This window comes from Pituophis catenifer, unplaced genomic scaffold, assembly GCF_029215685.1.
Source record: "Pituophis catenifer annectens isolate HBS135680 unplaced genomic scaffold, rPitCat1.0.hap2 SCAF_2, whole genome shotgun sequence".
In the NCBI taxonomy this organism is placed as follows: Eukaryota; Metazoa; Chordata; class Lepidosauria; order Squamata; family Colubridae; genus Pituophis; species Pituophis catenifer.
Window position 1 is genome coordinate 190,769,170 of NW_027256882.1, and position 13,272 is coordinate 190,782,441.

The 13,272-nt window shown below is 37.6% G+C and overlaps 1 protein-coding gene across 1 annotated transcript in view; it reads right to left on the reverse strand.

Annotated features, from left to right (window-relative positions):
* The window catches only part of ADGRL3 (adhesion G protein-coupled receptor L3), a 425,730-nt gene that overhangs the window by 154,395 nt on the left and 258,063 nt on the right, over positions 1 to 13,272 (reverse strand). The window contains exons 15-16 of the mRNA XM_070938393.1: positions 6,658 to 6,866; positions 6,081 to 6,257 (exon numbers count right to left, since the gene is read on the reverse strand). Coding sequence (XP_070794494.1) covers positions 6,081 to 6,257; positions 6,658 to 6,866 — 386 coding nt within the window. The remainder of the gene's footprint in view (positions 1 to 6,080; positions 6,258 to 6,657; positions 6,867 to 13,272) is intronic.

Here is a 13,272-nt window from a genome sequence, read left to right on the forward strand (position 1 = left end):
TAGCTCTGCTTTCTCTCTGCTACCTGTTACTTCCTTGCTGTCTTCTCTCTTTAGTGGACCATTTCCTTGATTTTTTTCTTGTTATTTATATGTTGGAAGAAACTTTTTTTATTGACTTTTGTTTCAAGTCTTTGTTCATTCTGAGCCTTTGCTTTCCTGATTTTGTCTTTGCAGTTTCTGGCTATCTGTTGATATTCTGCCTTAGTTATGTGTTCCTCTTTCCATTTTTTGGTACTTGTCCTTTTTGTCTTTCAATTTGTCAGAGATCTTAGTGCAGCCATGCTGGTTTTGTCTTGGATTTCTTGTTTTTCTTTTACAGTGTTATTGTGCTGGACTGGGCTTTTATGATCATATTTTTCAAACTTTCCCAAGCTTCTTGAGTTGTTTTCCCCTTTAGGATTTTCATCCAAGGAATCTTTCCCAAGTTCTCTCTGAGTTTGTTAAAATCAGCTCTTTTAAAATCTAAGACTCTGTTATCATTATGTTCTATTGCTTCTGTTTGCATTATGTTGAATTCTAATATGACATGATCATTCTCACCCAAGGTTCCTGCAACTTCAACCCCCTCTATCATTTCATCTCTTTTGATAAGAATTAAATCCAATATAGCTGACCCTTTAGTTCCCTCTACTTTTTGGATGACAAAGTTGTAAGCTAGGCTTATAAGGAACCTGTTCAATCTCCCACTTCATGCAGAGTCTGTTTCCCAGTTGATGTCAGAGTAGTTAAAGTCCCCCATTACTACTGTGGTATGTTTCCTACAGTTAATATTAGTTAACTGGTTAGCAAAAAGTTATTTAGCAAAAACATCTCTGTTTGTGAGAATTAGATCCAGGATAGCTGTCCCTCTAGTTCAGTGATGGTGAACCTTTAGACACTGATTGCCCAAAGTGCGCGTGCGCACTCAAAGGTGGGGGTGCATGCACATGTGCACCCTTTGCATGTGTGCACATCCCATCCATTCCCCTGCCCCACCCACACTGCAAGGTGTGGGCACATGTGCGGACCCCCGCACCTGTGTATTGTGCATGCGGGGCAGAGACCAGAAGACCAGCTGACTGGTGGGAGGCATGTGCGCATGCAGGGTAGAGACCCGAAACAGAGCTGGGGTGACAGCAAGAGTGCCCACAGAGAGGGCTCTGTGTGCCACCTCTGGCACGTGTGCCATAGGTTCACCATCACTGCTCTAGTTCCTTCCTCTACCTTTTGGACAACAAAGTTGTCAGCTAGGTTGGTCAGGAACCTATTTGATTTCTCAGTTGGTGCAGAATTAGTCTTCCAATCCCTTGCCAAAAGCCCATCATGGAGGTAGTGCAGACCATGGTCCAGGAATCCATAGTTTTTTTGGTGACACTAGTGGTTCACTTCTAGAATCCTTTGTTCTCTTACCAGGTGTTGACCTTTCATTGGCAGTACAGATGAAAAAACTACTTGTACACCTAACTCCTTAACTTTCTTGCCTAGCTGCTCGTAATATTGTGACAGCCCTTCAAATACTCAAATACTGCTATCATGTCACCACTAATTCTTCTTTTCTTTAAACTAGTGAAACCTAAATCCTGCCACTGTTCTACATATGTTTTAGTCTTCAGGCCTTTGATCGTCTTAGTTGCTCTTCTCTGAACTTTTTGCAAAGTCTCAACATCTTTTTTGTAGTATGGTGACCAAAATTGATTGCAGTATTCCAGATGTGGTCTTACTAGGGTTTTATAAAGCGGTACTAATACTTCACGTGATCTTGATTCCATGCCTCTGTTTATACAATCCAGGATTATATTAGCTTTTTTGCTGCTGCTGCCCACTGTGAGCTCATATTCAAGTGATCATCCACTAGGACTCCAGGGTCCTTCTCTCAGTTACTGTTTTTGAGCCAGGTCTTGCCTAATCTGTATTTATACATTTGATTTTTACTGCCTAAATGTAAAACTTTGCTTTTCTCCACACTAAAATTCATTTTATTGGATAGGGCCCATTGTTCAAATTTGTCAAGATCTTTTTTTGACAAATTTGAGCTTGTCTTCAAGGGTGTTGGCTGTTCCTGCCAGTTTAGTGTCATCTGCAAATTTGATGAGTTCTATTCCCTCATCTAAGTCATTTAGTTTCCTGGGTCTGGTTTTCCCCTTTCTTGAAGATGGGAACCATATCAGCCCTTTTCCAATACTCGGGTACTTCCCTGGTGCTCCAGGATTTTTGAAAGATATGTTACAATGGTTCTGAGATAATATCTGCCACTCCTTCAAAACTTTGGGATGTAATCTGTCAGTTCCCAGTGATTTATATTCATCAAGGTCAGATAGGTGTTCTCTTACTGTTTTACAGTGAGCAAGACAATGGCATGATCATAGTAGTAGAGGTCATATCATCTGCTGCATAAGAATAAATCCATGGCAGGAAGAGAGACTAAGTACATGGTTATCTAAGAGCTTAAGAAAATGAATGAAATATCATTCTAAAGATGGATAAGTGAAAATTTTGGTGTGCATCAGGAATGGGAATGACAAGATAATTAGCATCTAAGACTGTGATGGCAAAAATATGGTACATGTGCCAGAGGTGGCACGCAGAGTCCTCTCTGCTGGCACGCGCGCCGTCGCCCCATGTCAGATCTCCGTGGTGTTTCTTTTGTAAGCTTCTATTTCCCTGCAAACGACGAAGCAGACGCTCACGAAAGGAAAAGGTCTGCCATGCTGCCGGTGTTGGGATGCCCTGCCTCCTGCTGGGCAGCTGGTGTTCGGGTCTCTGCTGCGCATGCGTGCATGTCCGTGCATGCGCACACACCTTTCAGTTTGGGCATGTACACGCATGCAATTTGGGCACTCGGTGTCTAGAAGGTTCGCCATCACTGATCTAAGAGAACCAAGGATGACTTATCCAGGTTAGAGGTAAGTATAATCTTACTCTCCAAAGTAGAATTCAGTAATTGTAGTTCTCTTGCAGTTAAGGTATACAATCTCAATTACCTTTTCTATAAGGGTCTGCTTTCAAAATAGTTTCTATAAATCACTGTACAGTTATCAGGGTATTTAAAAAATAACTAACCATGAGTTATAGTATTTTCCCTAGTATCTATCTATCTGAGTGACAGGGTTGTTTCCTCTTTGCTTTAGCTGTGTGTTCACATCTTATGAATACAGGGACAAGAGATTAACAGTGCATCAGCAAGTTCCATTAAATTGTGTTTATTAAACTAGAATGAAATTCATCTGGCCCTGAAGTTATGCATTCATTTAAAGCAACCATCTATTTATGTATTCATTAAAATAGGTCTAAAGCACCCTTCATCAAATGACAAGAAAACAGTGTACAAAATGGGCCCCCAAATGTATAGTCATAATGAAACAGAAGAGAATGCAATAATAAAACAACTTAAAAGACAGATTAACCAATTGCCTTTAGCAGTTATATGACAAGCAGGTATAATGTGATCCTCTCCAAGTTAGGAATAGCTGCATCTACATGATGAATTGAGCCAATGGAGAATTTGCTGAATTTCTTTCTTTCTACAGAACGTTTCAAAATTTCTTTGAGACAGAAGGAACATTAAAATGAAAAATAAGAAACATGAATGGGTGCGGGAGCCAAATTCATATAGACTGTGAAGCTTCTTCCTCTTCCTTTTCCTCTTCCCTTCCTGAATTAAGATACTTGGAAAGTCAGCTGATAGCTTTGCGTGATTGACATTTTTTGATATGTTACTGGCATTTGATAGGCTGGAAAACATTTATTCCTGCCCCACAAGCTTCAGCCCCTACACATTTCAAGTCTTGTGCCTATTTCCACAAAATTCCAATGGTCTCCTGATGGTTACAATCATTTCGACCCTTTCTTTGGGTCTGAAAATAATACACTTATGGTGTATTATGGGGCTTAACTTATGACCATAATTGAACCTGGAATTACTGTCATATTCATGCTGGACATGTAAGTGAATCACCATGTCACTATGCCCAATTTTATGACCTTTTTTGTGGTGATCATTATGAGAACCCATTTTGTCCAATGAGGGTTTTTTTTTGTTTTTTGCTATTTTTAGCTTCTTAATATGGTTCTTAATATGGCTCTTTCATAGTGTGAACCAGATGTGAAGGTGATACACTAATCTCTGAAGTAGGGTGGTATGCTACACTCATCTAAGATTGCTTAAATCATATTTAAATGTGGGAGATGACACCTGTCAATCACTACTAAAACTGCCCCCTATTACTAAATGTGCAACCCAGAAAGTTTAACTAATGAAACAATGAGCAATACAATAATCTACAGTAGTTGCTACCATAGCAAGAAAAAAAAATCATCATTTAGCTTCCCTCCCTCCCTCCCTCCCCTTTTGAGTCAGCCTTGACTCCTAGTGATTGCCTGGACAAGTCCCTGTAGTTTTCTTGAGAAGATTTTAGAAATGGTGTGCCATTGCTTGTCAGGGTTCAAGAGAGAATACCTGGCCCAAGTTACCCAGCTAATTTTGTACCTAAGGTGGAACTAGAACTTACAGTCTCCCAATTTCTAGCCTGATGGTAGAAACTACACCAAAACTAGACTACTACTTTCTTCTGTCTCTCTGTCTGTCTACCTAGATTTTGATTTTTGCCCTGTCAACTATTTCACCTGAAATATAATATGAATTCTGAAACTGTCAATTAGCAGTTATAATTTACTTTAGATTTGATGGATAATAGAGGGTAGCCCCTTTAAAATCTGCCAAACCTCTGGGTGCCTCTTTGGGCTTTTACTTAAGGCTAAAAAAAATAAATAAATCAACAGATCTACCAATCTTCTGATCCTACTCCAACACACAATGTCACAATGGTGGAACAAACACCATTTGGGGACCCAGTATATGGCGAAGAATTTATTTATTAATCTATCATTTATAATTTTGTCCTTCTGGTAGACAACAGTAGATTTGGTCCCTCGTTACTATTTTTTCCTATTGTAAAAGTGTCATCCACAACCATTTTAATTTCTTTTTTCATTTAGTTTTATCAGGATAGGCAGACAAAATTATTCAAGATGATTCAAGCAGTTTAGAGTTATTTTTAAAATTAAAATTATCCTTCAGTTGACACATTTATTTAGAAAATATATATGACCACCTGTCTTATGTATGATAATCTTAGGCAATTTGTAGCAACAGTACATAAAACAAAAATAAATACAACCCACAAAACTCCACAAACAATATCATATCCCAACACAACCCTATTATAACATAATCACTTCATGTATGCTGGGTTCACTTCTACCCTGGCCCAATGCCTTCACAACCCCTTGGAACTCTAACAATGTTGGAGTCTCTTAATTTCAGTGGAGAGGCTATTTCAAAAGGCCAGGCAGCCACAAAGATGGCATACTTCCAAAATCCCACCAGATAGCAACATTTAAGGGAAGGGGCCTAAAGATGCTCACCCTATCTGACCTGATTGGATGGGAAGATACCTTCATAGAAAGGCAGTTCCATAAATAACTTCACCCCATGTCATATAGGGCTTTAAAGGTGATAACCAGGTATACCGGGAAAGCAACTAAAAGCCAGTGCAACCTATGTAGCAGTGGTGTAACATGGGTGAAATATGTAGCACACAGAACTCTGCCTGCTGCTGCATGAAACACAAATTCCAGGAAATTTTCAAGGGCAGCGCCATGTAGAGTATGTTACACAAGTAAGCTAAGAAGTAATTAACCTAGGAACCAGAAAATCTCCCAGCTATACGGAAAGGTGCAAATGACACACAAGATGAACTTGTGCAAAGTCCTTCCCTAGTCATGACTTCCAACTGTTCCCACAGCAGGACCATGAGTCCAGGAGACCCAAATTGCATATCACCTCTGTTAGAGAGTGCTTCCTCATCAAATATGAGAAATCACCAGGCCCTCAAGCATGGATAAAAGCCCAAAGCCAGTCTGTCTTGCCAAGGTTGAGTTAAAGCTGGTTTCTCCCCAGGCAGGCACTAGGTAGGCAAGTGAATGGCACCCCTTGCTCAGCATGAGGTGTATAATTGTAATATCGTCCACATATAAATGACACCACCTTCCATTCTGTAACCATTTCCAATTTTTAATACTTGTATTTATCCATTACTTACCTTCACTTCCACATGAGCCATCAGAACAGCAAAGTTGGTTAAATGATTACAGGAACATGTTGTGTGTGTCTTGTTTGTTGTGAGGAGCCGACAACCTTGAGTTGACCAGTATCCTGTCATTGTGCGTTTAGAATAACTCCAGAATGAACAGTTGGGATTGAAATTTTCTTCTGACTGCTATAGGGAAGAAATACATAGATGAAAAAATATTAAATTAAATCATCTCTTTCTCCTAGTCATTACCAGTAAAGGGTGATGAACAATTACAAAAACATTGCTCTTCTCATTTTAAAAATTACCCCTTCCCCAATTTTATATGATTTGTTTAGAGCTAAAGTCAGCTCTGCAGAATTACTTCATTTCTACTACAAAACAATTATAAACTCCAAGTGCTTTATGAAGATTATATATCTTTTAAGTAGCTCATATAACTTCTGGGGAGGATTGGCTTTGCCTGAAAAGTGTCATATATTGTGGGTAGGGGAAGAAGTGAATACTTTGTATGATGTTTTCAGGAATAGTGAAAAATAATCCACCCCAAAATGTGAGGCTTTCTGCCAGGGAAACAAGTCCTCACCTTAATGTGTCTGACAGTGAACACAACAGGATCAGCCAAGTAAACCTTATTGCTGAACTCCTTATTAATTGCTGCTGTGATGATGGGAGAATTCACTATAACAGAATGATTAGTAGACATGGCTTCCATCCCTAATTTCATGCTGGCGTTCTCTGTGGACAGATAGGGGCCCAGATTGTTGTATAGGACAAAGGCCACTCTGATTTCACCTGAAACAGAAAATTTGGTAATTGATTAAATCAGTTCTCAGAATTTCTAATCCATAAACCTTTGTTCTGTGACAGAAAACATTCTCTTAATGGAGTTTTAAAAATTGTAGAACTGCTTGCAGGATTGTTGGTGCAGCAACCTACTAATATGAGCAAAGTGATTAATGTTAATTAATCAGAGTTGCTGTACGTATAATCACAATAATTATAATTCTAATACAGCCATATATAAAGATGCGCTACTCTCTAACATTGCAGACTCAGTGTGAGAGTTATTATCTAGTTCTTGGTACTAATTAAAATAGGAATCTGGTTACTTTTCCAGCATTAAAAGCAATTAGATATATGTAGGCCTATTGACTCTCAGGCTCAGCCATGAGAGTGACATGTGTGTGACTTGGAGGGTTTTTTTGGGAAACATATCCATGACATTTTGCAGTCTCTGTCAATTTTATGAATGTGTTTTCTTAATCAAACTATAATAGGAAAATATGCACATTTTTCATGACTTTCAACCTCAATAGCAGTCACAAGCCCAGCTATGCATTTAGCATTAGCAAACTACTATTTATTGCACCAATCTAGAGGTGTTTGATCTTTCAAATAGTGTATGTCTAAGTTGCTACCAACTACTATTCCCTTAACGTAGTTCAGTCTTAAGTTCAAACAATTTGATGAGATTGTTTTTGAAAACTCAAAAATCACAGGAATATGGAAATACAGAAATAGTATATAGGCAAGGGTTTCAGGATAGGAGGGCTAAGTGGTGACTTAGGCTAAAATGGGATGAACAAAAAGAATCCACTCATTAATATTTATAACCCTAATGATACCTGTGAACAGAAGAAAAGTGCTGAGATTTGAAAGCAAAGTTGTAATTTGTAAGGCTGGGGAAAATAATGCCAGTTTGATAACTTAGCCTTATTACATTTCCTTTTTGCCTTCTCTTTACTCTTTTGCTAAAAGCCTACATGAAAATTTCAGTTCTAGTTGGTGTTTATCAGGATAGCTGACAACTCGCAAAACTCATGATTTAATTAGGGCATCCATCGGAACCCTGATAATAGCATTTATCAGGTTAATTAATACTGGCCAATGACAATAATAAAGTTAATGTGTTGTGTGTGGGGGGGAAGAAATATTGGGGTTTTGGAATGAAATAAAAGCATAGGTGAGAACCTATGACAAATTGCATGAACTGTGGCCCTTGACAAGTCTACTTTAGAGACAAATGTTTTTAGTTCAGACTATGGATAAATTTTTATTTAATAATACTATTTCCTTCTAGGCCTTTTCGCTGTGATCAAATTTAACATTACTTTCCTACACTTCTGCTATTGTCAACTGACCAATATAAAGCCTCCTTATGCAGTTGATTGGCCACTGAGATTGTAAACTGCTGAACTAGATGGGGCAGGGCACTGTCCATATTCTTCTTTTCTTTTTTTTTTTTTATAAGTTTTTATTGTTTAAGAATTATAGTACAATTCCACCATTTCCGGTTTCATGGTGTTGATATACACATACAGATGTACCTTCATAATATTTACATTGTTATTTACATGATATTAGTTCATTGTCTTAATTTAAAAATACTGCCCATAGGATGTTTTACTTTTGTAATCCTTAATATATAATATTACATTTTATTTACATAAAATTGCATCTTTACTCCCTTTTATTTCCTACTACCGGTAGTATGACTCATATCCATATACTCATTTAATTAATCATCCATTTAATCTTTTAGCTCTCTTGAGTTTCACTTCACTTTTCTTTTCTTCAACCACTCATACCACATATCCCAAACACTGTAGTAATCAGTTTCCTCTCTATCATTAATTTCTAGCGTCAGTTTGTTCATTTCGGCACATTCCAGTACTTTTCTAATTACGTGCTCTTTGGATGGCAACTTTTTCTCCTTCCAATGTTGAGCAAAGGAGATTCTCGCTGCTGTTATTATATGTGTAATGAGGTATTTCTTCTTTCTTGCATATTCTGTCTTTAAGATTCCCAGGAGAAATATTTTTGGTTCTAATTCGATGGTATCTCCTATTATTTCTGACACCTATTTACATATCATCCTCCAAAATTCTTTAGCTTGTGGACAGGTCCACCAACAATGATAATAAGTACCTTGCTGATGGCCGCACTTCCAACAGTTTGGGGTCATATTTGGATAAATTTTAGCAATCCTAGCCGGTGCTAAGTGCCACCTATATATCATCTTGTATTGGTTTTCCTTATAAGTTGTTGCCCTGGTCATTTTAAGATTATTATTCCAAATTTGGTCCCACTCGTTCAAATTTATGGTTTGTCCAAAATTTTTGGCCCATGCTATCATTGGGTCCTTAACTACCTCCTCCATCAAATCATACTCTACCAGATAGTTGTACAGTTTGGCCAGAATTTTATTGTCCGTGCCCATCCATACTTTGTCAAAACCATTAATGCCTATTTCTATACCATGTTCTTCTTTATCTTTTTTGTATCGTGATTTAATTTGTGCATATGTCCACCAATCTATATGGATGCCCTGTTCTTTCAATTCTTCCATTGTTTTGAGGTTCCCTGCCCCATCTAATATCTCTTTATATTTCACTGTTTTGCCCAATTCCAGTACGTTTGGATATATTATTGCCTCCATCGTGGATAGCCATCTGGGAACTTGAGTATATTGTTTTCGCCTTATTTCTCCCCATGTCGACATTAGGGTATCCCTTATTTTATGTTTGTGAAAATATGTTCTTGTTCTTTTCCCTGTTTCCCAGAGGTAAGCATGCCATCCCTTCTGGAGGTCATGCCCTTCCAATGTCAGGATTCTTTTGTTTCCCAAAGTTGCCCATTCTTTTAGCCATACTAGATTTGCTGCTTTTTGGTAAATTTCCCAAATTGGTAGTCCAAGGCCACCCCTGTCTTTTTTATCTTGTAAATTCCTAATTGCAATCCTAGGTTTCTTCCCTCCCCAAATAAATTTTCTGATAATAGAATTAAATTCCTGAAAAAATTTCCTATCTAGTTTGACTGGGGCAGTTTGGAATAGATACAACAGCTTTGGTAGGACGCTCATTTTAATTGCTGCAATCCTCCCTAAAAAGGATATCTGGAGCTTCTCCCACTTTTCTAAGTCTTGTTTAATATTTTTAACCAGGGGTAGATAATTATCCTCTTTAATGGCCGAACATTTTGTTGAGATCCATATTCCCAGATATTTTACTTTCTTTACAATTTGTATTCTCATTGACTCCTCCAACAGTTTCTTTTGATCTTTGGTCATGTTTTTAGTCAACATTTTAGTTTTGGATTTATTTAGTTTGAAACCTGCCACCTCTCCATACTTACCAATTTCCTCCAAAATTTGGGCGCCTGTTTCCAATGGTTCCTCCATAATTAGTACCACGCCATCCACAAATGCTTGGGTTTTGTATGTTTCCTTTCTTAATTTTTAGTCCCTTAATTTGCTTATTTTCTCTGATCCTCTTTAATAATACTTCTAATGCTAAGATGAACAAAAATGGTGATAAGGGGCATCCCTTTCTCACCCCTTTTCTGATTTGGAAAGTTTTTGTTAGTTCTCCATTCACTAAGATGTTAGCCCTTTGTTTCTCATAGATCGCAATTATTGTGTTCACAAATTTTTGTCCGAATCCCATTTTGTTAATTTGTTGCTTCATAAACTCCCAGTTCAGATTATCAAATGCCTTTTGGGCGTCTAAGAAGACCAGCGCCATTTCTTTATCAGGGTGTTCCTCATAGTATTCTAACACATCTAAGACTGTCCTTGTGTTGTTTCTTATCTGTCTACCTGGCAGGAATCCATTTTGATCACTATGTATTATCTTGTTTAAGATTACCTTTAACCTTTCCGCCATGATACTCATATAAATTTTGTAATCAGTGTTAAGAAGGGAGATTGGTCTATAGTTCTTTATCAATTTTACGTCTGTTCCTTCTTTTGGGAGGAGTTTAATATATGCCTCTCTCCATGATTCAGTATTTTGGATTTTATCAAAGCCTCATTATAAATATCTAGCAGTTTTGGTAGGAGGATATCCTCTAGATCTAAATTTTTATATAGTTCCCCTGGGAATCCGTCCGGGCCCGGTGATTTGTTTTTTTTCAATTTAGATATCGCAGTCTTTAACTCTGTCATTGTGATTTCTTTGTTTAACATCTCTTTCTCTTCCTCCCCAATCAATGGGAATTCTTTTTCCAATAAATATTGTTCTACTTTTCCTTTGGGGATGTCTTCTTTCTTATACAGGGTAGTATAGTATTCGCGAATAATCTCTAATTTCTCTTCTTCCTTATTTATAATATGGCCCTCTTGGTCTTCTAATTGGTAAATGATCCCTTTCTCTTTTTCTTTTTTGATTCTATAGGACAGCCATCTGCCCGGCTTATTGGCATTTTCAAAATGGTATTGTTTAGTTCGTTTAATTTCATATGCCAATTTTTCCTGATCGATTATGTTTATTCTGTGCCGTATAGTCATCCAATTTTCTTTTGCTGTCTCATTGTCTGGGTTCTGCTGTACTTCCTTCTCTGCTTTCTCCAATTCTTCCGACAATTTCCTCTGGGTCTCTCTTTTTTCTTTGTTTTTGTGTGCTCCATATGCTATTGCCAGTCCTCTTAGGAATACCTTCATTGTATCCCAAATTATTCCTTGATCGGTTTGTTCCTTTTCATTTTCTTCGAAGAAAGCTTTTAATTCTCCCTTTATTTTCTCAATATTTTGTTTATCCCATAGAAATTGTATATTTAATCTCCATCTTACATTCCTCCTTTTATATCCGCTCCTCCATTTGATCTCCAATGGATTGTGGTACGCCCATATATTGGGTGCAATCTCAGCTGACATGATATCCATTCCTATATTTCTGCTTGCCCACATCATATCAATTCTGGACCATGATTTTTTGGGGTTTGAGTAGAAGGTATATTGTCTTTTGCGTGGATGTAAGGTTCGTCAGATATCTGCCAGATTCAGTTCATCTACAAGATCAAAAAAAGATTTTGGTAGGTTTTTCCTTTTTTTCTTTTGGGCTTTAGGTCTTTTGTGGTCTTTATTCGGGTCTACCACCCCATTAAAATCTCTGATTATGCATATGTTGCTATTGTCCATTTTGCTTAATATTTCTCATACTTTGTTGTAGAATTCTCACAGATTTTTATTCGGAGCGTAGATAGCTGTTATTAATATTGAGGAATTACCTCTCTTAATTTCCACCACTAGAATCCTACCCTTTGAGTCTGCATATTTCAGTTCTGCTTTTATTTCCTTCTTAATATACAGAGCCACCCCTCTCTTTTTTTTTTCTGCTAGGGAGGTATAAAGATTTCCAAGTTTTTTGAATTCCAAGTATTTTCCATTTTCTTTTTTTTATATGAACCTCTTGAAGACATACTATATCCGCATTTTGCTTAACTAATTTGGTGAAGAATATTTTTCTCTTTTTATAGTCATTCAAGTCGTTTACATTAATCGATAAAAGTTTCCAGTCATCCATTCTTATAACCTTGTGTTGTTTTAGTTCCTATTTGCGCGTGTAACTCTCTGTGGTCTTTGTTTCTTCCTTACTTCCTTGCTTTCCTTCTCTTCTGTCTCTTTCTCTTCCGGGGTCCCTTCTTTGGATCTTTTTTGCTGGGTGAGTTCCTTTTCTGTATTGGTCGCTTCCAGTTCCTCTTTACTGCTTTGGTCTTCCTCTGACTCTCTCAGTTGATCTAAAAAGTCCTGGGCTTCCTATTTTAATTTTCTTCCCTTGCTATGTTATCAACATACTCTCCGGCAGAATCCACCTAAAGAGTATGTTCCTCTTATTCAGTTGAATAGCTAGGAATCTGTAATCCCTTCTTAATTCTCTCACCCTCCTCAGAACTTGCTTTAACACAATCACCTCCTTTCCTTTATAACTGACTGGTTCTTCCCTCACCATATTATAGAAAATGTCCTTGACTTTTTTCTGAGTGAACCTTATATGAACTTCCCTAGGCAACTTATTTCGTCTGGCATAATTGGTTTGCACCCTATATACCTCATCCAGTTCTTTTATTATCTCATCTGTATCTTGTTGTAGAACCTCGGCTATTAGTTCCGCCATAACCTGACCCAAGTTTTCATCCTTATCCTCGGAGATGTTTTGAAAACGCAGATAGAAAGAGGCTCTATCCATTTCTAATTGCGTGATCGAGTCCTCCAGCTCCCTATTTTGTGCCATTAGCTTTTGGTCTACTGTGTCCAGGTTCTTTTCTTGTTGTTCAATTTTGGACTCCATCTTATTTATTTTCTGTTTGTTCATTTGTATCGTCTGCTGTATATCATTCATTTTTTGGTCAATAACTTTAATGTCCGTTTTCAGTTCTAAATGGTTACTAGACATCTTTTCCTGCATCATGAGCATTGTCT